The 26,997-nt window shown below is 57.8% G+C and overlaps 2 protein-coding genes and 1 long non-coding RNA gene across 5 annotated transcripts; 1 reads left to right on the top strand and 2 right to left on the bottom strand.

Moving 5' to 3' along the window:
* Positions 1–3,911: 3,911 nt before the first annotated feature.
* SHISA7 (shisa family member 7) lies at positions 3,912–17,311 on the bottom strand. 2 transcript variants are annotated; one of them, XM_081274095.1, is made up of 6 exons: positions 17,178–17,311; positions 10,524–11,230; positions 8,674–8,828; positions 7,281–7,346; positions 6,386–6,535; positions 3,912–4,864 (listed from the first exon to the last, which is right to left on the bottom strand). In XM_081274095.1, the coding sequence occupies exons 2-6, from the start codon at positions 11,201–11,203 to the stop codon at positions 4,224–4,226; spliced, it is 1,692 nt and encodes a 563-aa protein (XP_081130221.1). In that variant the 5' UTR covers positions 11,204–11,230; positions 17,178–17,311; the 3' UTR covers positions 3,912–4,223. The 2 variants fall into 2 exon arrangements, with proteins under 2 accessions (XP_081130221.1, XP_081130222.1); XM_081274096.1 differs by lacking the exon at positions 7,281–7,346.
* Positions 4,701–18,927, top strand: LOC308637604. Its single transcript, XR_014019636.1, has 3 exons — positions 4,701–4,838; positions 9,638–9,923; positions 18,799–18,927. It is a non-coding gene; the product is annotated as an uncharacterized lncRNA (long non-coding RNA).
* On the bottom strand, positions 17,519–25,998 carry ISOC2 (isochorismatase domain containing 2; the record flags this gene model as incomplete). Of its 2 annotated transcripts, XM_081274139.1 has the most annotated exons (6): positions 17,519–17,916; positions 19,427–19,544; positions 19,673–19,743; positions 19,946–20,155; positions 20,656–20,795; positions 25,974–25,998. In XM_081274139.1, 6 exons carry the CDS (start codon positions 25,975–25,977, stop codon positions 17,839–17,841), a joined length of 621 nt encoding a protein of 206 aa, XP_081130265.1. In that variant the 3' UTR covers positions 17,519–17,838. The 2 variants fall into 2 exon arrangements, with proteins under 2 accessions (XP_081130265.1, XP_081130264.1); XM_081274138.1 differs by lacking the exon at positions 25,974–25,998 and having other exon boundaries at positions 19,958–20,155; positions 20,656–20,793.
* Positions 25,999–26,997: the final 999 nt, after the last annotated feature.

Below are 26,997 nucleotides of genomic sequence, written 5' to 3'. Positions count from 1 at the left end.
GGGGATGTGGCACCAGCGGTAGCGCGCTCGCCCGGCATGCGTGCGGCCCGGGTTCGATCCTCAGCACCACATACCAACAAAGATGTTGTGTCCGCCGAGAACTAAAAAATAAATATTAAAAATTCTCTCTCTCTCTCTCCTCTCTCCTTAAAAAAAAAAAAAAGAATATGACTTCCAGCAAACACGTGCTTACATGCTCAGAGTGGAGAAGTTTCTGAGGAAAAGATCCAGAACTTAAAAGCCAGCTACAACCCTGCCCCACCCGACCCCACTGGCACCACCAGCGTGGTGGTCAGGGCGAGGGCTGTCCCTGAGCCACCTAGACGTAGACACTAGAAGTGTCCCTGGAGAAACACCAACCTGCCATCAGCTACACGTGTGGGTAACCCCAGGGACCCATCCTTTGCCCCAGAAAACCTGGAGACCACAGATCAGGAAACGTCAGTTTATTCCAAAAAATACCAAGTCTCAGCTCCTTGAGCTGTCCTTACCAGGAAATCGAGGCAGGGTCCAGTGCTGGAGGGAGGCGTGAGGAGGGGAAGGGTGGGCAGAGCTGTGGAGGGTCTCCTGGTCTGGAACTGTTTATCACTTTCAGTGACGCCCCTTGGCAGCCCCCAGTCAGAGGGAGGTGCTTGTGCGTGGGTGTGCACGTGTGCACACGTGTTTGTGTGCATTTATTGGGGCCGCGGGGGAAGACAGATGGTGAGGTCCCAGCTCCATAAGCATCAAGGGGGACAGGCGAGTGCGCCTGCTGGCCCACCCTCTAGACCGCTCCCCACTATGGCTTATTTGAGTTAAGAGGTCAAGGCCCCAGGGTCAGGCAGCCTGTGCCAAGTGAACTGAGGGTGGAGGGCGAGGCCAGATCCCTAGAGTCCAGGCTAGGGGAGAGCAGGTGCAGGGGCACCCCACAGCTAAAAGACCCCAAACCTCCCGATTCCAGGGACCAGAGAAAGCTGAGTGCTCACTGGGGGTGCTGAGCAGTGGGGAGGGGCCCCAGGCGTGGCTCCAGCTGGCCCCTCTGGGGAGGTCAGAGTCGGCCTGAGCACACTGGAAGGAGGCCTCAGAAGGGACGGAGGGGGGGAGCCCATGAGAGCAGCCGTAAGCAATGCGACTGAAAAACTGGCACTGGGGCCTAGGTGGATTGGGGCCCCCCAGTTTCCTCAGTATGCTCAATTAGTGCCCCAGGCTCCTGACCAGAAGGGAGGAGCTGAGAGGCCAGTGTTTAGGGGGAGACATAAAAGGGAGAGGGTGGCCCAGAGGAGGGAGAGGAGGCCCCCCACCTCGCCCTGGGGGCTGGGGAAGGGGGGCATGTAGCCCTTTAAGAATGGGGAATGGCCACCCCCTGCAACATGGCTATGTACAAAGAGAATTGGGGCAGATTGTGCGTTGGGTGTTGGGGACTCCCTGGACACTCCTGGTAGCTGGAGAGGGGCGAAGGAGCACCCTTAGCCCCTGAAGGTGGTTCCAGCAGGGGCTGCTGCTCCCAGGGTCAGGCCAGCAGAGGCGGTGCTGACAGCCACAGGTGGCTCAGCTGCTGTTGCCTCCACAGGGCCAGGGGCCTTTGAAGAGAGTTTGGCCGGAGCCAGTAAGTTCTGATCCTGGTGGGGTCCAGGGAACAAGGCTCAGGCAAGGGCCAGTGATACCATCCAAGGGCTGGGGTGCCCCAACTCTGGTGCTGATGAGAGGTCGCTGGGTGACCCTGTCACCAATCAGATGGCTGGGCAAGGGGCAGTGATGCTGTCTGGGGGTACCCTCACCAGGAGCGAAGGGATGTTGGCCAAGGCCAAGCCTGTGATGGGGCTGATCTGGGCCTCCACCCTGTCAGGAGAGAGGCAGTGGCATAATCAAGAAGGGCACAGTGGGGTGATGTCATCCGAGGGGCCAGCGGGCTCCACACTACTCATTTGAGGGAACGGGAAGATGGCATGTTCTGCTGACCCTGGAGGAAAATTGAAATGTAACCTGTCATGTACTCGACCCCTCAGATGGTGGCTTTCGGGAGGCAATGGCACATGGCTGCCTGGTATATGGGGACACACTGGGTGTCACGGATCAAGGGAGATGATGACACCATGGTTATGATGGACGTCGGTGGTGATAACTCCTCGGAGCTGATGAGAACATGGCTGCAGTGGGCTCTAGGAGGTGCTGATACTGTTGACTCTCATGGATCTGGACACATGGTGACACAGATCTTGGATGTCATCTCTGGTGATGGCATCCCCCAGGGATGGAGGTGATGGCACGTGGTGGAAGTGGATCTTGGGAGGTGGAGACACCACGGCTCCCACAGATCTCGGAAGAAGATGATGATTATTAGGTACCATCACGTATCACGGGTCACGAAGACACTGAGGTTGATTAGACACCATTGGCTCTCATGGCTCCTGGGAGATGAGCACACCACAGTTGTGGTGGATTCGGGGGCATGGAGGACTCTGTGACTGGAGAGGATCTTGGGAAGCGATAACCCCAAAGTATGGTGGGTCCTGGGACGTGGAGACGTGGGTAAAGCAGATCCTGGGAGGTAATCAAGGGAATTCTGGAAAAAAATTCTGGCATCATCAGTCTTAATGGGTCCTGATAGAGATTTAGAAGGCAAGGACATGACTGGTTAGGGTCGATTCTAGGATATAATGACACCATGCTTGTGCTGGATCCTGAGAGATGGTGACACCACTGGCTGTAGGGAATCTTGGGAAATGATGACAGTATTAATTATGGGAAATCCTGGAAAAAGAGGATGGTTGAGGTGGGTCAGAGGGAATCCTGGCAAATGACTGGTTAACATTTGACCCCAAGTGCTCTGTCATCATGAGTGGTGGACACTGTGTGGCACTGATGATGTCCTGGCCAAGATCAATAGCAGGCACACCCCAACCCTCCCCTCCAGTAGGAGGCTAGGACTTTGCTGACAGAGTTGGTGATGTCTCTACCTGTGGCAGAGAGAAGTGACACAGCTCTCAGGCTACTGACAAGTGCCACGGCTCCAGGAGCTGGGTGGGTCAGAGTGGGCTCCTAGGAGTCACTGCACAGGGGCCCAGCCTCCCTTTAGAGGCTCTGGCAGGCATCATGGTGGTCATATCCTTGGGGTCAGGAAAGGAGCCACCAAGCCAAGTCATAGTGGGATGGGGCAGAAACTCTGGTGACACTGTCACCAGTGATGGGTGTTCCGAGCAGACACTGCCCCTGAGGGGAAGCTCTTGGTGATCACGCTGAAACGTGGAGCGTCACTGTCAACAGCCGGCAGCCACACAGTCCTCACTGGTGGAGACTGGTCCCAGAGGGTGGCCTCTGAGTGGTGACACTTAGGTGACATCTCAGGACAGGGGCTTTCTCTAGCACTCCCCCAGGGTGGTCCTGGCTCAGTATCACACCTCGCCCTCTCACACATGGCAACAGCAGTGAGGTGTCCCCTGGTGTCATCACTACCCCCGTGGGTGGCGTTTGGTGGGGACATTGCCAAAGCGCCTCATTCTAGAGAGGTCACAGGAGCAGGTTGTCATCTCTGGTGATGGCATCCCCCAGGAACAGCCACAGCCTCTCTGGTGGCATCATAGGGCAGGGGAGCTTCTCTGGTGACAGCATCCCAGGAAGGGGGCAGAGTTCTGTGACAGTGTTGTGGAGAGGAGGCCTTACCTTTGGTGAGGACCCAACCAGCAAGGCATTTCTCCTGCAGTGTGTCCCAGAGAGATGGCTTTGTCTGTAGCAATGACATCCTAGGACACAGGCATCTCGTCCATAGCAAAAACCAGAAGGAAAGTATTTTCCCCCCAACACTGACGCCAGAGGCCTCGGAGCTCAGGATGACCTCAGAGGGTGAGACTTGCCTCTGCAGGGATATCACAGAAAGTCTGTGTGATGTCATAGAGAGTAGATGCGGCCTCTAGTGATGACCTCATAGGCAGGCCTCTTCCTCTGTGAGGACCTCATGGGAAGGGATTTTGTCCCGCTAGTGACATCGTAGAACACAGACATTTCTGCTAGTGACTTCATGTGCAGGCCTCTTCCTCTGCGATGACATCATGGGAAGGAGGCATTGACTCAGTGACGTAATAGGAGGAGGGATCTTGTCTGCCGTTTGACATCCTGGCGGGAGGCTTGGTCTCGGTTCAAGGGCCCATCTGGGTCTCCGGACCCCGGGGTGTGTGAGCCTGTGCCGGTGGATCCCGACTTGGGGCCGGGGGCCTGGAAGGCCGCAGCCCGCGGGCCCCCGCCCGGCCTCAGACAGTCACCTCGTTCTTGCTGGCAGTGCGCAGGTGCTGGGGCAGGTGGTGGCCAGGTATGAACTGCAGCTGCTCCAGGGTGCCCTGGCGCTGGAAGGGCGGCCTCCGGGCCAGCGTGCCCCCGCCCCCCGCGTCGGACATCCAGGCGGGCTGCGGCGAGCCGTGCAGGGCGTGGTGGTGGTGGGCGTGCAGGCCGGAGGGCGGCAGCCCGTGCAGCGGCGTCGGGGGCCCCCCGGGCCCCAGCAGCAGGTTGGAGTGTGAGGCCGCCAGGCTGGCCCGGGGGGCCGACTCGGGGGGCAGCGCTGGGCTGCGCGGGGGCGACAGCAGGTGCTCGCGGCTCTGTCGCAGGGCCTCAGGCGAGGAGAGGAGCAGGTGCTCCTGCGACACCAGGCGCGCGCGAGGCAGCGTGAACTCGTAGCGCGAGGCCCGGCCCCCGTCGCCCAGCAGGTGCTCCTGGGACATGACCCGCCGCGGGTTGGGCGCGGGCGCCAGGCCCAGCTCCTCCGGGCCACCCCAGCCCTCCATGCGGTAGCCGCCTCCAGTGCCGGGTCGCCGCAGCGCGTGCAGGGGCAGCGTCCCGCGGGGCATCTCGGCCAGGTGCCGGCGCTTCAGGTAGGCCTCGTCCAAGTCCTTTTCGGCTGGGGAAGAAGGGGAAAGGTGCAGAGTCTCCCTCCCGGCGGCCCAGGGCCTGCCTCCCCCGCCCCCCGCTGCCTGGGGAGCTCCCGCGGGTGCGCCCAAAGGGCCCTCGGTTGAGCCGGCTGCGCCAGCCGTGCACAGCCCAGCCCCGCGCCCCACTCCACTGTCCACTGCCCGGCGGGAGGCGGGGTCCCTCTCTTTGGCCTCTGAGTACCCCTTCTTTCCGGAGGTGAACCCACTCTGGCTCTGGGGACTCTCTTCACCCCCTTCCACCCTGGATCACTGTTCCTCACTCTTGGCATTTAGAGTCACTGCCGCGAGGTGCAGTGAGTTTTGCGGGTAGTGACTTGCAGTTTGGAAAAGGGGATAGAATAGGAAAGAAGGCTAGACCAACAGACGTCCTCAGGATGAGGAATACAGGGTCCAGATAGCGAGGCTCTGATGTTAGGGGATGAAATGGCCCCACGCCTGGGGTTAGTTTAACAGAACCCCCAAAACACAGGCACAGAGAGGATGGGAACAGAATGAGGCTCGTGGCTAGAGCTAAGAGGGAACATGGGCTTCATTTACAGATGTTCTCTACTTCCACAAGTGTTTGAAAATGCCCATGATAACTAGTTTCAAAGCTTTTCTGCAGTTAAAAGTATGCATATATGTGTGCCTCACAGATCGTGATATAAAAAGCATGTCTTAGTGTGGTTTTCAGTTCAAAATGTTAGAAAGCTACTCCACCACCAGGGAAAATCCCCGGGCTGGGAAATGCCTAACCAGGGTGACGATGATTGGTTCAGAGAGTGGCATGTGACCAGTGGTATCCAGGCCTGGGGTTTTTGCTGGGATGGCAGAAAAGGGATTCTTTTCTGCCAGGGAGACTTAAGCTGACATGGTAGAATGACAGCCGGAAAATTCATGGGGCAATCTTTGCGATTATGGGGAGAGAACCTGTCTGAAAATGAGGCCAGCTTGTTTAGAAAAGCTGAGACTATAAAATACTGAAGAAACTCTTGAGCTGCTGGATCCAGCCATATCTTAAGGTAGAGACATGTAGACTTTCCATGATCAAGCCAACAAGAACTTGTTTTCTTTGCTTAAGTTATATTACTGAAAATTGCAATAGGTGGCTAGGTGCGGTGGCACACACCTGTACTCCCAGCGGCTCAGGAGGCTGAGGCAGGAGGATCACAAGTTCAAAGCCAGCCTAAGTAAAAGCGAGGCACGCATTAAGCAACTCAGTGAGACCCTGTCTCTAAATAAAATACAAAATAGGGCTGGGGATGTGACTCAGGGGTTGAGCACTGAGTTAAAACCCTGGTACCACCCCCACAAATGCAATAGGTCTTCAGAGGGTAAACCATGAATTTTCATTAAAAAAGATACCCCAGGTAATTCTATTATAAAATTGCCTTGGGTAATTCTGGAACAAATGTGGATAAAATCCCGAGAGAGGATCTAAATTTTTAGAGGACTGTAGGGTCACTGTCCACTGCCCTGAACCCAACCCCTGTCCCCTTCCCCAGACTCACCCAGCCTCTTCAGGGAGGAGTAGCGGTTCAGTTCCGACTTCACAGCAGCCTCATAGGATGGGGGCAGGTGCGAGAGGTTGTGGAAGGAGCGAGAGCAGGACAGCGTGGAGTAGTGCAGGGAGGGGCTGGGTGGTGGCAGGGCCCTCCAGTCTGGGGAGCAGGCAGGGGTCAGCCCTGGGTCCAGACCCAACACATACATGGACCCCGGGGTCCAGGCCACCTCCTCCCTCAGACCAGGGTCCAGGCCCAGCCTTCTCCTCAGACCCAGGGTCCAGGCCCAGCCTCCTCCCTCAGACCCAGGGGTCCAGGCCACCTCCTCCCTCAGACCAGGGTCCAGGCCCAGCCTCCTCCCTCAGACCCAGGGTCCAGGTCCAGCCCTCCTCCCTCAGACCCAGGGGTCTAGGCCCAGCCTCCTCCCTCAGACCCAGGGTCCAGGCCCAGCCTCCTCCCTCAGACCCAGGGATCCAGGCCCAGCCTCCTCCCTCAGACCCAGGGATCCAGGCCCAGCCTCCTCCCTCAGACCCAGGGTCCAGACCCAGTCCTCCACCCACAGACCCACTTAGTCAATTGGGCCCCTTCCCTGGGGGAGGCAGAAATCTGGGACCCCAGCCCCTCAAAGCAATCCAGTCACCTTAGCTGCCCCACACCAGTACCCAGGCCTGTTGCGGGGAGGAAGACACACCACAAGCTGGCACCTGTCTGGGGTTGGGGTGCAGCCCGTGTGTGCCCCCTTTAACATGGGTGGAAGGAGGACCCCCTCCATGTCCACTGGAGGACACGGAGGTGCCTTGGTGGCTGGCACTGTGGGCACTGTGAGCAGGGCACAGGGCACCTCGCTCCGGTTCCTTCCCAGGCCTGGCTCGGGCGCCCACGGCGGGAGGAGCCCTCTGCGTACCCAGCATGGCGGCTCGGTGCGTGGGGCTGTTGGCGCTGAGGTGCAGGTAGTTGTGGTGCAGATTCTCTGAGGGGACCGAGAAGGAGGCGATGTCACTGCCCTGCTACCCCCACCTCCTGGACAGATCCCGGCCCTGAGCTCAGCCCTGGGGCAGGCCTCACTGGGGCTCCCAGGCCAGACCAGCCATGGGCTGCGTAGGGTGACAGGAGGGGACTTGCAGGCTCATGGCAGGGGCTGCGGCCACACCCACTCTAAAGTCCAGGCCAGAGAGCCTCCCTCCAACTCCCCACTCTTGTCTGCTTGGTCCCTCCTGGCCTCCAGGTGTCCACCCTGACCCCTGCTCTCCCCTGACCCTTCAGCCAGTGCATCTCGACACACTGCTGCCCGTCCTCTGCGGAAACCCTTCCTCCGGCTCACCCTCACCCCTGGGACAACATGGGGCTGGGGAATGGTGACGAGACCCTTGGAAATCTGAAGCCTCATCCTCCCTCTCGCTGCTCCTCTCTCTGAGGCCTGCGTCAGCCCAGCTCAGTTCTGCCCAGGGCCTTTGCACATGCTGTTATTCTTTTCTGGCTGCCTTGAAGCCCTTCTCCCCCTCCCTCTCTCTGTATATATTTCTCTCTCCCTCTCTCTGTCCTCTCTGGTGCTGGGGATTGAACCCAGGACCCCACACATGCAAGTCACGTGCTCTACCACTGAGTTACGTCCCCAGCCCTTTTTATTTTGACACAAGTCTAAGTTGCTCAGGTTGGCATCAAATATGCCATCCTCCTGCCTCAGCCTCCCAAGTGGCTGGGATCCCAGGTGTGCAGCTCTCTGCCCTCCTCCTCCTCTTGCCTGGAAAACTATTCAGCATCCATCTTGAATGTTCCTTCTTATAACTGTTCAGACCCTCTCCTCCCCTCCCCCCGACTCCAGCTCAGTCCTGGCTGCTCCCTGGGACCATCATCCCAGCCTCCTCCCAAGCCTCTTCCCCTTCAGCTCTCCCTTTCTGACTCCAGAGGCGTGGCTCTTCCCCTCTCTTCTGAGGGAGCTGCTCCCCGTGGCTCCCGTGGCCCTCAGGACCAGGCAGTCTCTCCTTCTTCAGCCCAGCCTCTCCCTGGCCTCCAGCTGGCCCAGCTCCCAGGGCCTACGAGGCTGCAGTGGCCCCTCGCCCTAAAGCCCTTTGGCTCAGTTTCACTCCTCCCCGAGGACAGAGGAGACCCTTCTGTCCTCCTTACAGCCCTGGGACGCTCCTCGGTGCACTCAGGACGCCTGCGGAGCCCACAGGTGCTGAGTGAAGGACAGCTCAGGACGGCAGAGGCTGGGGGCCGGCCGGGGCCCGAGGGGGACTGGAGGCGAGGCCACAGGCATGAGGGCGCGTCAGACCAGGCAGCCCCGTGACACCACTCACCGATGTTGGGGGGCTTCACGGTGCTGTAGAGGTTCTTGGGCGTCCGGGGGGGCATGCTGTCGGAACCCCCAGTCCCTGGGGTCAGGGAGCTGCTTCGGGCCCGGTCCGGACGGGTTCCAGGCCCCGCCTGATGCCTCAGGATGTCCACCAGGGCCCTAAGTGGGGCAGAGGGATGGTCAGTGGCCCAAGGCCTGGGGACAGGAGGGAGGAGAGAGGCCGGGCCCTTCCCTCCTGTCCCCTGGTCCGGGAGTCCCTGGCGCCCTCTCTGGGCCATACTTCCCCCTGAGGTTCCTTCCCAGCTCACTGCCCCACCCACGTGGTCCCTGCACCTGCTCCTGGTGGCTCTGCCCCATCCTGAAACCGGAAGCCACAAAGGAGCCCCAGGAGCCCAGTCACCCAGACCCCAGACCTCGCCGTCACTACGACTCCTCACTCCCACCTTTCCCGTGAGCCGCCAGCTCCCGGTGCCCCCGACATTGCCCTGGCCTCCTGCCCCGGCAGTTTAGTCTCACGCCCAGCCTGGGTGCTTCTCCCCCAAGGTCAGGACCCTCCCAGAGCCCCCTCCACAGTTAGAGACACTCGGCCTGGACTGCTGCTCCTTGCCTCTTTGCTTACCACTTCAGCTGAACCAGTCCCTTTCCTGCTGCTGTCAGGGCACCTCAGGGCCTTTGTACATGCTGTTCCTCTGCCTGGAATGCCCTTCCCAAGATATCACTCTCTTCGTGTTTCTGCTCAGACAGGCCTTTTCTGACCACTTCATCTAAACCAGACTTCCCCACACTCTCAGCCCTTGATGGGGCTTTTTTCCCTTCAAGCCATTACTAATATCTAAAATTATATTGCATGCATACTTGGTTGCAGACACAGGGTTTGTCTGCATGGCAGGGGAGGTGCTGGGACTGAACCCAGTGTTCCCTACCACTGAGTTACCTCCCACCCCATATTTATCTCATTTTTTCGACAGAGTCTAAGCTGATGAGGCTGCCCTGGAGCTGTGATCCTCCCACCTGGGCATCCCAAGTCACTGGGATTACAGGCATGCACCACTGTGCCGGGCTGCACCTGCCACGCCAGGACTCTACCTGAACCAACTCAGTTAATCTTCACTACAGTCCCATAGGTCAGGATTGTCACCCTGTACAGACAAGGAAACACAGAGGCCCAGCAGGGCTGGGCTGGGGTCAGCGGTAGAGCGCTCGCCTAGCACGGGCCTTCGAGGCCCTGGGTTCCATCCTCAGCACCACATAAAAGTAAGTAAATAAAATAAAGGTACTTCGTCCATCTACAACTAAAAAAAAAAAAAAAAAAAAAAAAAAAAGGTTAAGCTGCTGGCCCTGGGCCACACAGCCTCGGCAGAAGGCGGGACCTTGTTTGGTCATGCAGTAATCCCAGTTCCTGACCCACAGAAGGTCACTGAGAAACGTTTGTGGAGGCCAGGCACGGTGGCACATTTCTGTAACGGGGGAAGCTGAGGCAGGAGGATCGCAAGTTCTTAGAATTTAATGAGGCCTTACCCATCTTAGTGAGGCCATGACTCAAAATATAGAAAGGTCTGGAAATATAGCTCAGTGGTAGAACACCCCTGGGTTCAGTCCCCAGTACCAAAAAGAAAAAGAGAAAAGAGAAAAAGAAATCGTTGTTGGGTGCAGGAAGGCCGGCGCTCCCCGCTCGGACAGCCCAGTGGGCCGGTCTTCTCCAGTCTCAGGCCCCCCATCTCCCTGGGCCTCCTCCCCCTCTAGGCGTCTCTGGTCCAACCCATCCCAGGAGCCCGCCCTCGCTCAAAGGCTCCACTTCCCACGGCCCAGGTCCCGCCCCCAGGTCCCTACCCTGGCTCCCCAACGCACACGCACCTGGGCACGTTGATCTCGCGGTGCGCCCTGGGCGCGCGGGACGCCTTGCTGAAGGCCACTTTGGCTCCGACGCCCACGGCCAGGGCGAAGCTGATGACCCCGCACACCACATAGGCGGTGCTGCCTCCAGGGCCCTCGCCCCCTCGTCCCCCCGCACCCCCAGGACGGCCCCCTTCCAGCCACCCGGCCTGGCCTGGCCCTGGGCCCCCGCCCGCGCCCCCGGAGCCCCCCGCGCCCCCGGCCAGCGGCGGCGGCGTCGTGGCCCATCGCGGCGTGTCGTAGTTGGAGCAGGAGGCCTGCGCCAGGCGCATGTGGCGGTGCTCGCAGCAGAAGCGGTAGTGGCAGGTTCCGCAGCAGAAGCGGTAGGAGCCCGTGCTGCAGTTGAAGGTGGCGTCGTACTGGCCCATGACATCGTAGTAGCCATGGCAGAGCTCGGCAGGAGGCGGGGCCCGGGCTGCTGCGCCGGGGCCGCCTGCGGGGCTGGTCCTGGTGCCGTTGGCGCCCGGGCCCGCCGCGCCCCCGCCGCCCGTCAGCGCCCCGGTCAGGCGCCGCAGGTGCGCTAACAGGGCGGGCAGCGGGCCGGGGGGGTCGGCGCTCGTTGCGTTGGACGGGCGCGCCCCGGCCTGGCCGGCGGTGGAGGCCAGGAGCACGAGGGTCCCGAGGAGCAGGAGGGCCGGCATGAGCGCAGGAGGTCGGCCGCCAGGCTGCTGCGGAACGGAAAGCGGAGGCTGGAGTGTGGGCAGGGGAGAGATGGCCAGAGGCGGAGAGTTGTAGACAGGTGGCCGGAACGGCAGAGGGGTGCAGGGAAGGGGCCCAGAGGTGACCGCCGCACGCGGAGTCGGGCGGGCATCCCAGCGCGACGGAAAGGCGACGCACACCGGGGAGGAGAACGGAAAGGACAGGGGCACGCAGAGAAAAGACCAAGTGACCGAGGGAGGAAGATGGGAGGGTCCACGGAGACATCAGGGCGTGCGCAGAAATAGAGAGGCCAAAGGAGAAGGAGAGTGCGATGGAGGAGGCAAGGAGGGCGGGAGGTGGGGAGAGCAGAGGAGCAAGAGAGCCCGGGAGGCCCTGGAGCAGGCAGAGGCCGGGCAGGCGGCAGGACGGTGGGGTGGGGGACACGGGGGGGAGGGGGCGGGAGGTTGAGCTCCGAGTGGAAGCTGGCAGCCCAGGCAGGCAGGGGATTCGAGCCAGGTTCTCTCCTGGGCTTGCTGACATGGGGCAGGAATCCTGCTTTGTCCTGAGAGACCGTCCTGCGAATACCGGATGTTGAGCGGCATCCACAGCCCCCCAGTTTGTGACAACCTAGGGTACCTCAGGCATTGCTCGGAGTTCCCGTGGTGGAGATGGGGGCACAGGCTGAGAGCCACTGGCTCACCCACAGGCTCCTCAGTGCCCCCATGCCCATTTCTGTCCTCTATTTAGTGCCCCCTCTCTCCGTCCCTGTCTCATGCACACCACACTCAGTTCAGGTCTGAAGTGTCTCTGTCCGCAGCAGGGGAGGCAGAGTAGCAGGGCAGCTCATCTGCAGCTCAATGGAGTGCAGCTACTGGACACCTGGCGGCTCTTACCCAACCACAGCCCCACGCCTCATTTCCTCACCGTAAGACAAGGGCAGGAGTAAGGCTGGTCACCCCAGGGTTGTTAGGAGGGTGGACCCAGCCTGTAAGGGCTCCGGACAGGATTTCATGGACCCGAAGTACTGTTCTTTTCAGAAGGGAGACTGGATGGGGGTAGAGAAGTGAGTCTGGGGCCATTCAGGGCAGGCTCCCAGCTGTTTCTATGGCAACAGTCCAGCCAGGCCCAGGACATGCCCACCCAGTGGACATAGCAGGTGGGGAGGATGCCTGGCTTCCTTTAGGGAGCAGAGGAGGCTGCACTTGCTCCATTGCCAGGAAGGACGACCGAGCATCAGAACCGGGCAGTGGGCAGCGGGCAGCTGCAGGCTTCCTCCTCCCTCCTTCCGGAGAATGCCCAGATGCTGCCCTCAGTAGCGCAGGCCCTGTGGCGCCAGGTCAGGAAGCCGACTCCTTCTGCACAGGGCCGCCAGGCAGTGCCTACTGAGTCCTGGGGGCGTAGGCTTCTGGGAGCCCTGGGGTGCTGTGGGGAGCTAGCCTACAGGGCCCTGTCAGCCTGCGGGTGGCCTTCCAGTGAGCGGGGAGAGTCACGGACATAGATAAACGTGATGCGTGTTGAGAGCGTAGCGCTGTGAAGACTGGCCAACGAGGAGGGATCCTAAGTAAGCAGCATCAGCGGAAGGAGAGTGGGTAGGACTAACCCAACCCTATCATCAGGTGCTGTTTTTACTATCCGTCCCCTTCCAGTGCGTGTGTGTGTGTGTGTCTAGGGACACACTGTCAACAAGTGGCTGGCAGTTGGGTGGGGAGAGGGTTGGGGGGTGCGGGTGCCGCCTCATCCCACATGGGGCCTCAGCTTTCGCTCTGAGCTCCCAGTGGGACCCACCCCTGAACTCCAGCCTGGATGCCCACTGCCTGGGGCTCTTGTGCTTGGTGTTCAGCTGTGTTAGAGTGGTTCACCTGCACTGTGGAACAGCTAGACACAGAGTTACAGTGGGACTCAGAAGCTGCACTCCCACGCTTCTCCTCCGCAGACCCGAAAACACATGTTCACACAAAAACATGTAGATGACTGTTCACAGCAGCACCAAGCATGAGACAAGGTCCATCAGGGATGGACAGACACAAAACATGGCAGTCTGCAGAGAGGAGTATCAGTCAGCCCTGAAAAGAAGCCAAGTGCTGACGCCTACTGCCTAGGGGAGCCCTGAGTGAGGCATTGCTCTGGGGAAGCGGCCAGTCTTAGTGCCTGATCCCGCTGTGTGCACTCCACAGTGTCAAATCCGGAGGCCGGAAGCCTCTTAGTAACTGCCTGGAGCCGAGGGGAGGGGCGGAAGTGGCTGTGTAGGGGGCCCCCTTTGGGGGGTGAGGACAGAGTGATGGGCACACATGCTTCTGAAACAGTAAACACTGCACACTCACCGTAGTGAAAACGGACAGGGACACACACAGGCTTCTGACCCACCAGCCACTCCCCGTCCGGACCCTAGGCTGCCCCACCCAGGTAAGCCCCAGCTCTGCCAGGAGCCCTGCGCCCTTCCTGCTTGCTCAGGGTCATGCCCAGCAGGTGCCCACTTCCTACCTTCCTTGTTTGTTTTGGTATAGGGGATTGAACCCAGGGCCGTGTCACCACTGGGCCATCTCCCCAGCCCTTTTTATTTTGAGACAGGGTCTCCCTAAATAGATGAGGCTGGCCTTGAACTTGCACTCCTCCTGCCTCAGCCTCCCCACCTGCTGGGATCCCAGGTGTGGCCACACCTGGCACTTTTCTGCCTTTTGCCCTTGCTGTTCTCTTCTAAGACCACCTGCTTTCCTCTGGTGTTGCTTCTCCCAGCCGGCCTCCTGTCCAGCCTCTGGCAGCAGCCTGGACATGCGCCAGTGTCCTCCCCACTTGGTATCCTCTAACTCCTGCCTCCACCCGCCATGTTGTGGGGTCCCATCGCCCACCTCCCCTGCACTATTCATCCATAAGACAGGTCTTCCTGTCAGGCACCCAGCACTAGTGCCTGGTCCTTTGTAGGTGTTGGATTCATGTTGTCAATGTACCTTTATTTATTTATATGTGGTGCTGAGAATGGAACCCAGTGCCTCAACATGCTAGGCACGTGCTCCACCACTGAGCCCCAGCCCCAGCCCTCCATTAATGTTTATTGAACAGATAAAACAAGTGTGAGAGGGGTTTCTCTCTGTCTTATGCACGTTTCAGATGGGGACATCCAAGCTCCTAAGCCCCACAGTGCAGGAGTGGTGCAGTGGCCTCTGAACTGGGTCTTCAGGCACTGAGGCCTGCAGACTGCAAATGGAATGGCTCTGTCCCACACCCAGAGATGGGGGTGATACACACACAGCCACCTGGGGTCCTTCACCACTGAGGCTGCCATGGGAAACCAGGCAGGCAGAACGCTGGCAGAGAGGCCCAGCAGGACCCTGCTCCCCACAGGGGTTGCATCCACCTGGGCAAGGAATGCCCTTGGAGACTCGCAGGCTGCCATGTGCCTGTGAAACACTAGACTCGGGAGCTCATGGGACAGGAGGGGCTTTTGTCTCGTCTGCAGAAGGCTGTTCTGTGGAGTAGCAGTTCTGCTTTCTCCATCCTGTGCCACCCTCTGGCTGGGCATCCCTTGCTAAAGGAATTCTGCTGTCTCCTCCTCTGCATCCAAGTGGACACCTGGGAGACACGCTGCCAGGGCATGGCAAGACCAGCCCGGGGGTGGCAGAGCAGCATACTCCCCATCGAGCTCAGTGTCCCCCCACACAAACTGCCTTTCTGCACCTCCCCATACGGGCAGCACCTACAGGTGGACAGAGGACACACCTGCAGACACAGTGCCCGACCAGAAACAAAAAAAAAAAAACCAGGGGCTAGCTCTTCCCTTACCTCACAACAGCACTTACCCACACACAGGGGCACAGAGCACAGGACACTAGACAGTGCACCAGACACAATGTTTAAGGACCCCAGTGTGGTCCCCGCAGCTCCACATGGACACAGCCATGCATTTCTGCACCTCTGACTCAGACACCATACAAGCTGGGGCCACAGCAGCTCAGGAACCAGCCAGGGGCCTGCCAACCTCTCTGCAGTGGGCACACATCTGTGCGGGCCCCTCAGCTCAGCCACAGAGCCTCGGGGTGCACGCACACGTGGCAACACCCTCACCTGGGATGGAGAGCCTGGAAGCAGGCATGTGACACCCCACCCCGCCCCCAGAAGGCCCCCACCTCTTGCTCTGTCCTCCTCCACAGCTGGGAGGAGCAGGCCAGACCCTAGTGTCCATGCACTGCCCTGGCTTGCCCTCTCCAGCCAGGCCCGCAACCTGAGAGACAGGGGACACACATCGGGGAGCCAGGCCCGGGGAGGTCTGCTCTGGGTCCATGTCCTGTGGACCTCCTGCCACCAACACTGTTCCAGATTCCACTCTCTTGCTGTCCCCTCTCAGCCTTGCCAGCTGGGGGATGGTGGGTCCTAATGAGTTGCCCCCTGGGAAGCCCCACAGAGAGCAGCAGGAGGTGGGAGCTGAGGGTGCCCAGAAGCCCAGAGCAAGGTGCAGACACTGACAGGGAAGTCGAGATCAGGGAGACGGGTGAGGGTTCAGAAAGAGTCAGGGGACAGGGAAGAGAGACAGAGAAGGGAGGAGATATGTCCCCCAGGAGTGGTGCATGGGGGGAGGTGAAAGGTGGAGAGAGGGGGCCGGGTCAGTGGTGAGCAGAGGAGGACACACACCTAGGGAACTGGGGGGCACAGACCGAGGTGGAGGGAGGGAGAGAGGGGCATGGAGACTGGAAAGGGTCAGAGCCTCTGGAATGGCGGCAGTGGGGTCAGCAAGTGGCAGTGGAGGGGCTGGGGATGCAATGGAGAGGGGTGGGAGGGGTTTCCAGGAACACGGGGTTCAGAGGCAGTTTGAGGTGGGAATGTCAGAAGCAGGCAAGGAGGACCCACAGGAGGAGAAAGCGGAGGGAGAAGCGGGGTCTGGATGCCGGTTGGGGGGGGGGGAGGTTGAGCAGAGGTGGCAGGGCCGGAAGGCAAGGACCACACCACGACCCTCCCCGGCTGAACACCTGAGGGGGACCACATAGGGGGACCAGATAGGTCCCCGTGCGGTTCCATCTCCGGGGTCTCCAGCCCCAGGCGTCCCCGTTAATCTATCTTCCCTGGACCCCTGCCTTCACCGCCCCCTCCTCGGCCGCCCACTGCCGGTCTCTGTCACTGCCCTTGGGTCAGAGTCTCCTATAGGTCTGTGGCATCTCTGCGTTGCCTGGGTCTCGGTCTCAGCACCTCTGTCTCAATCCGCCCCCTGTTTTAGCCTTCATCCCCTGCCTCCCCCGCTGGGCTCTGCGTCTTCCCGGTCTCCGCCACGTTCTGTCCCTTTGCCTCTGGCTCCCTGTCTCTGCGTGCCTCTGTCCCTCTGAATGCCAGTGTCCCCTTTCCTCGGACCCCCGCCCCTCCGGCCCCCACTCTCAGGAGAGGTGGGTGGGGGGGCGCTGCGGCGGGAGCTGTGTGTTCCCAGCGCAAAATAGACTCCTGTTGCCATGGTAACGAGAGCGCGGCTCCAGACGCAGGCTTCGGGCTGGGGGTGCAGAGGGGACACCTGGATCCGGAAGGCGGGGGCCGGGGGTGCCGACTCCCGTCCCAGGGGCTCCAGAGGAGGGGCGGCTGGGACTCCTACTCCCAGGGAACGGGGTGCTGGGCTCTGTGCTGCCGGGCCTTCTGGGAGGGGTCTGGGCTGCCAGCACCGGTAGTGAAGGGCTAGCTGGCTAAGGGCTCTCGTCCCTGCATTCCCGGGGGACGCAGAGGATACCTTCTTAGGTCCCCAAGTCTTGGGAGGGGGCAAGGACTGTCAATCTCTGGGGGGTTGGTCGTCTATAGAGTTCTAATTCCCAGATTTTCAAGGGGGCTGCAGAATCTTGGAGCTCTCATGTGAGTCCCTGGACTCCTGAGTCGTCGGGGCACAGGGACCACTCAACGCAGCCGTCTCTTCTTCCATCCATCCATCCACCCATCCATCCACATGCCTGCTCCTTCCTCCCTGTCCAGTGCCTCAGTCTCCCCCTCCGCACCGGGTGCGGTCGCGCTCACCTCACCTTCCGGATGCGGGACCCTCAGGGAGTCGGGGGTGGTGGCGTGGGGGCTGGCCGGGGGAGGCACAGCGAGCGCGTGTCTGCGAGCCAGCCGGGCTGGGCGAGCGCGCACCGCGCCGATGGGGGCGCAGCGTGGCAGCGACCCCGGCCAGCGGTGCTTTTTCCCGTGCAGATGCGCCGGCTTCCGTGCAGATGTGGCAGCGGCCGGTCCTCGCCAGTGCCTTGCACAGACTGAGAAAAGGCACCTCCCCCTCCCCACTTGCTTAGGACCCCTCTTTCTCCCACCCGCGGACCCCAGTCGCCCCCAGGAAACCCCCCAAACCCAATAATGGTTCGGTCTACAGCCACATCAATGTTTATTCTGCGAGTCCGGGTCCCAGTCTGTAATACTCTTTCCCCCTCCCCGTTCAGGCCCTTGAAGTGGCCCGGGGCCCAGCCCCACCCCCACCTCGCTCTCAGCCAATTCCCGCCCAGATCCCAGGAGTTTCATTTGCATTTCCGGGAAGAATTGCCCAATGGGAAGGCATAACCACGCCTCCCCCCCAAGGGGGCGGTACCTCTGGTGGACGGCACCACTCTTGGGATACAGGGATGGGGGAAGAGCACTTCCATGGGGTAACAGGAGGATGGTATCCCCTCAAGTTAGGGCTGGAGATTCATCAGAAAAGGGGGTTCTGGCCTTGGAAGAGGCCCAACAGCCCGCTGTCCGGGACGGGCTCCTTAATGATCTTCTGGATCTGTAGAGGGAGGGAGGAGTCAGGAAGTCTTCAAGGGTCCCCATCTCCATGATGACAAATCAGAGGGACACATCTCCATCTTCATCTTCCCTGACACTCTTGGCAGCAGCTGACTAAGTCAACTATTCTCTCTTCTCAAAAGCTTTCCCAGGGCCTCCCTTTCATCACAATTGTCTGGTTTAAGTCATAACTTCAAACCATCTCAGTCTGATTTGCTGGCTTGGACCACTAAACATGGATGGCTTTGTCCAGGGATTCTTGTCTATTCTTCCTCTTCAGTTATTTCCTTTCTCCCATCACTCTTCTGGCCTTTGATTCCCAAAATCCAGCCCAGGCTTTTCCCCCTGAACTCCAACCCATTTATTCTAACTACCTATTGAATATGAACAACCAACCATATTTCATCCATCAAAAAGTTCCACCAAGTTTATCTCTGGAAAATTAAACAACAAAAACCAAGGCTGCATCTCCACTGCTTCTACCCTAGTAAAGCCCCTATCACTGCTTGCCTTGATGCCTGAAGTTGCCCCCTTGCTGGACTCCCTCTCCCCTCAACCTGACCCATCCTTTTAGCAGAAAATCTTTTTATTTGCTGATCTGACTATGGTCAGCTCTACTGTGTAAAACCCTGATGACTGCCTATTGCTAAAATCCCAAATTGTTGCCAAGATGTGGCTCTACCTCCTGCCTTCCTTGCCTCTTCTGCATACCTGCCCAGCACCAACTATGTCCTCCAACATATAGTTCCTCGAATAAGGCAAGCTCAGTCCCACCCTCTGGGCTTTATCCCAGCTGTTCCCTGCACCAGGGAAGGAACTGACTGCTCCTACCCTCCAGGTTTTGGGTTCCAGATGACCTATCATCACCCTCTGCACATTCCAGCTCCGGGTCACAACCTGTTATTGAACATGGATTGGCTTTTTGTCTCCACACTGCGTTACTAGCTCCAGGAGGGCTGATTCTGCCATTGCCTGGCCAAACCACGTGGCTCAACAGATGTTCAACAGCATGTAAGGAAGGGGAGGGGCAAGAACTGGGGCTTTCTAGTTGAGTCTTTTCCCATCATCTTGAGGCCTAGGGGTTTGAAGGTGTGGTGGGGAGAGCACACTAGCATTTGGTCAGGCACCAGAAGAGGGTGAGGATGGGCACCAGGACTCAACGGGGAAAAAGCCCAGGGCATGAAGAGTTGGCAGTGGGTATCAGGGTGTCAAGGGGTTCTGCTCACAGGGTCTCTGCTGGACTGTCCACCCCATGTCTGCCTGGCTTCCTTATTTCATTCTAAACCACCAACTTCAGAAGCCTCCTGAACCACCCCCATGTAACTCCCTCCTCTGCACTCCAATACCCACATCATCCCTCTTGTTCTCTGGAGTCTTTATGGGCATCTGACATGTCCTTTCACTTATGTATCATGGTGGGAGCAGTCCTCCACCAGAATTTAGCCTACCCCACGCCCATACACATTCTCCTGTGCAGGGTGGCCCGGCAAGGGGACACCAGGATCCATTACCTCCCTGAACTTGGGGTGGGCAGCATCCCTCACAAGCTGCATGATGAGTCCTTCGCTGGTGGAGAGGAAGGCACCACTCTGCCTCATTCGGGCCAGCGCTGTCAGCCTGTCCACCTGACTGTACGCAAGTCCGAGGAAGAGAGGGCAGGTGTCCATGATGTGGCAAAGACACCTGATACTCTGGCACATGTGGCAGGTGGCCCCAGTGGACCCACACACACATCCACTCCCGGGAGGGACTCTCACCTGCGTGAGGAGCAGGCGTCCACCACAATGTGGACCTGCAGCCCCCGCTCCAGAAGGTCCAGAGTTGTGTGCTAGAGTGGAGAGAGGTCAGAACCAAACCCAGGCCAGAACCAGGGGCCCAAGTGAGGGGCTGGGTCAGAACTGGGGACCCAGAATGGGGCTGAGGGAGGCTCACATCAGAGCAGGGGCCCAGGTTAGGAGCTAAGTCCCCGGTCAGAGGAGGTCCCTACAGGTGAGAATGTGGGGCCCCAGGGGGTCAGTGGGGAAGCTCACCAAGATGCACACCTGGGCCTCAATGCCACAGAGCAGCACTGACTGAAGCTGGGGCCGGCTGTCCAGCTCCCGCTGCAGAGTGGGCACCATGCTGAAGCAGGTCTTGCTCACTGGCTGAAGGCCCTCAGCCCCCAGCTCTGGGACTGTGGGGCCTAGGCCTTGTGGGTACTGCTCTGTCAGCAGGGCTGGGACTTGCAGCAGTCGGGCCACCTGTGCCAGAGAGGGAACAAAGGCCTTATTCTGAGGGAGGAGGCTGGGGCCTGGACCCTAGGTCTGAGGGAGGAGGCTGGGGCCTGGACCCTGGGTCTGAGGGAGGAGGCTGGGCCTGGACCCCCAGGTCTGAGGGAGGAGGCTGGAACTGGACCCTGGGTCTGAGGGAGGAGGCTGGGCCTGGACCCTGGGTCTGAAGAAAGATGGTCTATGGCCTGTGAGGGAGGAGGGCTGAGGTCTGAACCCCTGTGTCTGAAGGAGAAGGCTGGGCCTGGACCCCCAGGTCTGAGGGAGGAGGCTGGACCTGGACCCCTGGGTCTGAGGGAGGAGGCTGGACCTGGACCCCTGGGTCTGAGGGAGGAGGCTGGGCCTGGACCCCTGGATCTGAGGGAGGAGGCTGGGCCTGGACCCTGGGTCTGAGGGAGGAGGGCTGGACCCCCGGGTCTGAAGGAGGAGGCTGGGGCCTAGACTTCTGATCCAGGTAATAGGCTGACACATACCCTGAGCATTCGAGCAGCCACAGAGACAATCTGTGGGAAGTAGACGATACTGTGACGAAATCTTTCCTGCATGTCACAGAGGAACAGGATGGAGGATCCCGGGAGGACTCGGCCCAGGCTGGTCCTGGCTGCTGCCATTCCTTCAAGTGGGAGACAGGCAGGGGGCAGGCTCAGCAGGGAGGGAGTCCAGCACATTCTGCAGGTTTCATCCAGGGTGTGCATGGTTTCCACCTGGGGTCCTCACCCCGGACTTGCTTACTCCAGACCTTTCCATCTACTGATCTCCTGCATCTTCTTCCCACCTTCTTCACTAGGAGGACGCTTCTCTGGGAAGCCTTTGTGGCCCTGACCATCATGGTCCCCAGCGTCACCCTCCCAGACCTCTCCATCCTGGAGACTGTACATCAGCAAGCATTTCTATGACTTTAGTTTCCACCTGCCACTAACAGGGTTCTGGGCTCATGCTCTGCCATGTGTCCAGCGCCCTCCCATGAGGCTCCTACGTGAAGCCTCAACGTTGAAGCCTCGACCGTACCTCACCTCTGGGGAAACTAAGGGCCAAGCAGTGAAGTGACACATAGAGTTGGGATGTGCCCCTTGAGAGAAGAGACTGCACTCTCCAGGCTGTGCCTCTCCCCACCCCGCCCCTTGCGGCTGCGGGGCTTGCAGAGCCTTTGAACCTGACTTCCCAGGGTGGCCCCGGGCTCTTCTCCCACCTCCGTTTACCCAGTGCAGAATACACTGGCAGACTCCCTCCCAGGTCTTGGAAAGAGGATGGCAAACAGGGCTGGGGATGTGGCTCCAGCGGTAGCGCGCTCGCCTGGCATGCGTGCGGCCCGGGTTCGATCCTCAGCACCACATACAAACAAAGATGTTGTGTCCGCCGAGAACTAAAAAATAAATATTGAAAATTCTCTCTCTCGGGCTGGGGATGTGGCTTAAGCGGTAGCGCGCTCGCCTGGCATGCGTGCAGCCCGGGTTCGATCCTCGGCACCACATACAAAGATGTTGTGTCCGCCGAAAACTAAAAAATAAATATTAAAAAAAATTCTCTCTCTCTCTCTCTCTCTCCTCTCTCACTCTCTAAAAAAAATATTCTCTCTCTCTCTCTCAAAAAAAAAAAAAAAAAAAGGAAGAAAGAAAGAGGATGGCACACCACAGCGGGTATTCTTCAGCCATACAAAGGAATGAAGTACCAACGCGTCACACCACAGGGGAACTTTGAAATATTCTCAGTGAGACGTCAGTAACAAGGCCACTCTGTGTGTGTTTCTACTTGTAAGAAATATCCAGAATAGGCAAACCCAGAGACGGAAAGCAGAGTGGCAGCTGCCAGGGATTGGGGCAGGAGGAACCTGGGGTGACTGTTAATGATTCAAGATTTCAATTTAGGGTGACAAAAATGTTCTGAATGAGGCAGTAGTGACAGTTGCACAACATCATGAATGTACTAAGAGCTACTTAGCTGCACGTTTTAAAGTGAGGAGGGTAAGTCTTTGGGCTGGAGTGCAGCTCAGCTATAGAGCATGTGAAGCCTTGGGCTCCAACTCCAGCACCCCCCCACACACACACAGGTTTTATGTTCTATGTATTTTACCACTTTTTTAAAAATAGAAAAAGAAGAAAGAGGATGGGACTGGTGAAGCTACCTGCTCAGCAATCCTTCTACAAGGGAGGAAACTGAGTCCCAGGGAGCCCCTGACTTGCCCCAGGTCTGGACTGACACCCTCCATCAGAGCATCTCCAAGAACCTTGGTGTGTCCCAGGTGTGCCCCAGCCAGTGTCCCTAGGAGGCCTATTTCTGGGTCCCCACAATGCTGCACAGTGGGGAGAGTTCTGGTGGCGTTTTTCTGCAGGTCTCTCACTACACATGGAAGGTTTGTTTGTGCTCACTTGTGGGAAGCCACTCTGAATGGTGGCTCCGCACACTCACTCATTCACTGACTCATTTGGGAAACAAACTGTGGGGACCCAGTGAAGTGTGGACCAGAGTGGGAGAGGCAGGCACTAAACAATAAACTGCTAATATTTTTAAGCTGAGTGCTGAGCCCACAGGTGTTTATTATTAAAACTTAGTATAGGGCTGGGGATGTGGCTCAAGCGGTAGCTCGCTCACCTGGCATTCGTTCGGCCCGGGTTCGATCCTCAGCACCACATACAAAAAAGATGTTGTGTCTGCCAAAAACTAAAAAATAAATATTAAAAAAAAACTTAGTATATCTACCATAGAAAATGTGTTTTATGTGTAACATCTCAACTTTAAGAGTGAACACAAGACTGTGTTGGTGACTTGTTTGGTAGTGCTGGGACTGAGCTCAGGACCCTGTGCATGTGAAGCTCTACCACAACACTACACCCCAGAGCAATGGTGAATTTTGTGTTTCATGAATTTTACCTCAATTTTTAAAATATAATGGATACCCCCCCAAAAACAAAACCACAGCAAAGTATTTAATCACATAATTACAACTGTGATAAGTGCTGTGATTACTTGAAACCTGATCTATCTCCTGACAGAGTCTGCATATCTCTTCCCAAGAAGTGAAGAGAGAGAGATGATCTTTTGGAAAACAAAGCTGTTGTTCCTGTTGCCATTCCCACAACCCGGACCCCGTGGCTTCTATTTGTCTTCAGGACAGAGATGCAACCCCCTCCAACAAGGTTCTGGGGACCCCTCCAGCCCCAGCCCATCCAAGGGTCTTTGCTGGAGAGCTCCCTGGTGGGTCACTTAGGCCCTGGAATCTCTGTGAGGGGAGTGGGCAGCCCAGGGAGTCTGAGGGTGGGGTGTTGGAAAGCTCCACCAGCGTCAGTACACTGAGCAGCTCCCCTTCAGGCTGGCAGCAGTGGGGACAGTGACTCCAGGTGACAACTACAAGGCCCCATTTCTCAAAATGATAGATACACAAACCCTCTGCCCCAGAAATCTGTCCCTAAGTCTTTATCTGGCAGACATCCCTGTGAAATGACGAAGGTTACTGATCACAGCACTCTGGCAGGGCAAAGGAGCAGAAATAAATCTAAATGTTCACAGTTAGGCACTGGCTGCTACTACAGAATTCTGTGCAGCTAGAAACAACTACAAGGAAGCTCTTTAGCAATAAGGAAAATTCAAGAGAAGTGAAAAAGGAGGCCCAGTGCAGTGGTGCATGCCTATAATCCCAGTTCTTGTGAGGCTGAGGCAGGAGGATCACAAGTTTTAGGTCAATCTCAGCAACTTAGTGAGAATCTGTCTCAAAAAGGCTGAGATGTATCTGTGGTATAGACCCTTTAGGTTCAATCTGTAGTACTGTTTAAAAAAAAAAGGAAAATAGAGTGTATGAAATACTTTCATTTACATCAAAATCTTTATCTACTGTCTCTGGCAGCTACAAGGACCAGACACTCAGGTGGGAAACTGGGTCTAAACTGGGTGAGAAACAGTGTGATGGAGACTTGAGTTTCACCCTTTTGGATTTTGGACAATGTATAATAGGTTGTCCTGTAGAGAAAAAATATAGAAGCCTAGTGCAGTGGCCATGCATGTAATCCCAGAGACCCGGGAGACTGAGGCAGGAGGATCAACCGTTCAAGGCCAGACTGGGCAACTTAGCAAGATCCTGTCTCTAAATAAAAGGCCTGGGATGTAGCTCAGTAGTAAAGCACTTATCTAGCATGTGTGAGGCCTGGGTTCCATCCCCAGTCCCATTAAAAAAGGAAGAAGAAGAAGAAAGAAGAAGAAGAAGAAAGAAGAAGAAGAAGAAGAAGAAGAAGAAGAAGAAGAAGAAGAAGAAGAAGAAGAAGAAGAAGAAGGAAGAAAGAAAGGAAGAAGAAGGAAGAAAGAAAGGAAGAAGAAGGAAGAAAGAAAGGAAGAAGAAGGAAGAAAGAAAGGAAGAAAGAAAGGAAGAAAGGAAGAAAGAAAGGAAGAAAGGAAGAAAGAAAGGAAGAAAGGAAGAAAGAAAGGAAGAAAGGAAGAAAGAAAGAAAGAAAGGAAGAAAGAAAGAAAGAAAGGAAGAAAGAAAGAAAGAAAGGAAGAAAGAAAGAAAGAAAGGAAGAAAGAAAGAAAGAAAGGAAGAAAGAAAGAAAGGAAGGAAGAAAGAAAGAAAGGAAGAAAGAAAGAAAGAAAGGAAGAAAGAAAGGAAGAAAGGAAGAAAGAAAGGAAGAAAGGAAGAAAGAAAGAAAGAAAGGAAGAAAGAAAGAAAGAAAGGAAGAAAGAAAGAAAGAAAGAAAGAAAAAAAACACAAAGAAAGGACTATTTCCTTGGCATAGTGGGAATGCCCAAGGAGGATCACAAGTTCAAGGCCAGCTTCAGTAACTTGGAGAGGCCCCATGTTAAAACAAAAGAAAAAAACCTCAACAATAAAATACCCCTGTGTTCAATCTCCAATGCCCCCTCCAAAAAGGTAGGGGGTCGGTTGGCTTTTTTTTACATAAAGTCAAAACCTAAAACCAATTTGTGGTACAACATGTTGAGATGGCCAAGCACCCTGAGGGTTTCTGGAGGACGTCCCATCACTGTTTACACCAGGTGCTCACTTCTGAAGATTTCCTTGAGCAGTGTATTTATGGTTTGCACTGTTTTCTGTATATGTGGTATACTCCCCTTTAAAAGTTTTCAAGATAAATAAAATGAAAAGGCCTCGATGACCTTGGTGGGGCTGGACTGGAGGAGGAGCCTTGAGAGGAGATTGGGGCTGGGGTCTACTAGGTTGGGGGGCAGATGGAGAAGAGGGGGCAGGTCGCAGGGCATGGTGGTGCAAGCCTGTAATCCCTATGGCTCAGGAGGCTGAGGAAGAAGGATCCCAAGTTCAAAGCCAGTCTCAGAAATTTAGCCAGGCCCTAAGCAAGACCCTGTCTCAAAATAAAAAATAAAATGCGTGGGGATGTGGCTCAGTGGTGAAGCGTCCCCTGGGTTCTGTCCCAGGTACAAAAAAAAAAAAAAAAAAAACAAAACAGGAGGGCAAGACAGAAACTCAGGGGCCTGAAGACACCCCAGGTTTCCGGTCCAGCATGGTTCAGGACCTGAACACTAGCGGGGACCTGAACAGAGGCGAGGGGGGCTGGTCTGGGGAAGTAAATATTTGGACCAGTGTGGGGCTAAGATGTGAGGAGGGAGGTCTGTCTGGGCTGCAGCCGGACCTGAGTGTCGTGGGGAGAGGTCCGGAGGAGCCCGCGGGTGCGACAGTACTCTGGCCCGCAGGGGGCGGGGGCGAGCTGGCTACTTCCCCAAGTGGCCTCGGGGACCCGGCTCTGAGATGGACGTCCTGGCTGTATGACCCTGGGCAAGTTTCACTCTCTCGGAACCTCGGGTTCCTCCTCGAGGAAGTGGGGGTCAAACCCACCCATCCGCCGGGAGGACGCAGAACTCGGCCCGGGACTCGGAGGCGGCGGGAGCGCCCGGGAGGGCTCAGGTCACTCCGCGGCCGCCGAAGTTCTCGGCCACGCGGACCTCGCCGGGCGCCGCCGCCTCCTCCCCTTCTGCGCGGCGGGCGGACTTACCCGAGGCGCCGGGGTCGGGCCGGGCGGGACTGGGCACCGCGCTCGGGGGGTCTCCGGCCGTCCGGGACGCACGGCCCGCCGCGGCCAGGGGGTAACCGCCGCGCGCCGGCCCTTCCTCACGCGCGCGCCCCGCCCTCCGTGACGCCGCGCGGGCGGGGCTGTCTGCCTGAGAACGCGATTGGCCCGGGGCGGGGCGGGGCGGCCGCGCGCCCGACCATTGGAGAGCCGTGGGGGCGTGTCGGCGAGCAGGGCGGGGCGCCGCGGAAGGCCTGGGGCTCGCGCGGGTGACCTGGCAGGGAAGACCGAGACTAAGCGTGGCCCCTGTTGGCCACCTGTTGGTCCCCTCCTCCTTGAGTGGTTGCACTTGGCAAGCAGGGTGGTGACAGGGCAGAACTTCCAGGTATCCTGGAACTAAGCCTGCCTTCCTCCCTGTCCATGGTGGGCCTTGGCCGACCTCGGTGCCTCTCAGGTCCCACCTTCCCGCCGCACCGCGCCGCCCGGTGTCCGCCTCAGGGCTTGGGGCCTTTGCGTGTGCCCTTCCTGTCCCCAGGCCCCAGAGCTGCCCTGACCGTCTCCTTGCAAGAATGCACTGCTCGAAATTCCCCTCCGAAATTGGAGGTTTACCTTGGTGTGTGAAGACCTATGTGGGTACTCGTTTATTGTTGGCTCCTCCACACACAAACACACAAATGAGAGCGCCCGGAGGGCAGGGTATCCTCTGCTGCACCTCCACACCTCCATCTGGCCTGGCCCACGGTAGGCACTCAGTAGATCTTGGGAATAATTGCTAGGAGCCTAGACTTTAGGCAGAGATGAGCCCAGTGAGAGGGAGCAACAGATGCCAAGATGGGGCTGGGAAGAAAGAAG

The sequence above is a fragment of the Spermophilus citellus genome (genome assembly GCF_964194105.1).
Source record: "Spermophilus citellus genome assembly, chromosome: 18".
NCBI classification, from domain to species: Eukaryota; Metazoa; Chordata; class Mammalia; order Rodentia; family Sciuridae; genus Spermophilus; species Spermophilus citellus.
The sequence above is the reverse complement of the archived record's forward strand: the minus strand, read 5'-3'. Positions and strand labels throughout refer to the sequence as shown.

Bases quoted from the DNA above. Each gene is read 5' to 3' on its own strand.
- SHISA7 (XM_081274095.1), bottom strand. From the start codon at position 11,203: ATGCCGGCCCTCCTGCTCCTCGGGACCCTCGTGCTCCTGGCCTCCACC. The intron at 8,829-10,523 runs GTGCGTGTGCGT...TGCCCCACTTAG, and splicing joins CGCGAGATCAACGTGCCCAG to GGCCCTGGTGGACATCCTGA. The intron at 6,536-7,280 runs GTACGCAGAGGG...CCTGCTCCCCAG, and splicing joins GCACCGAGCCGCCATGCTGG to ACTGGAGGGCCCTGCCACCA.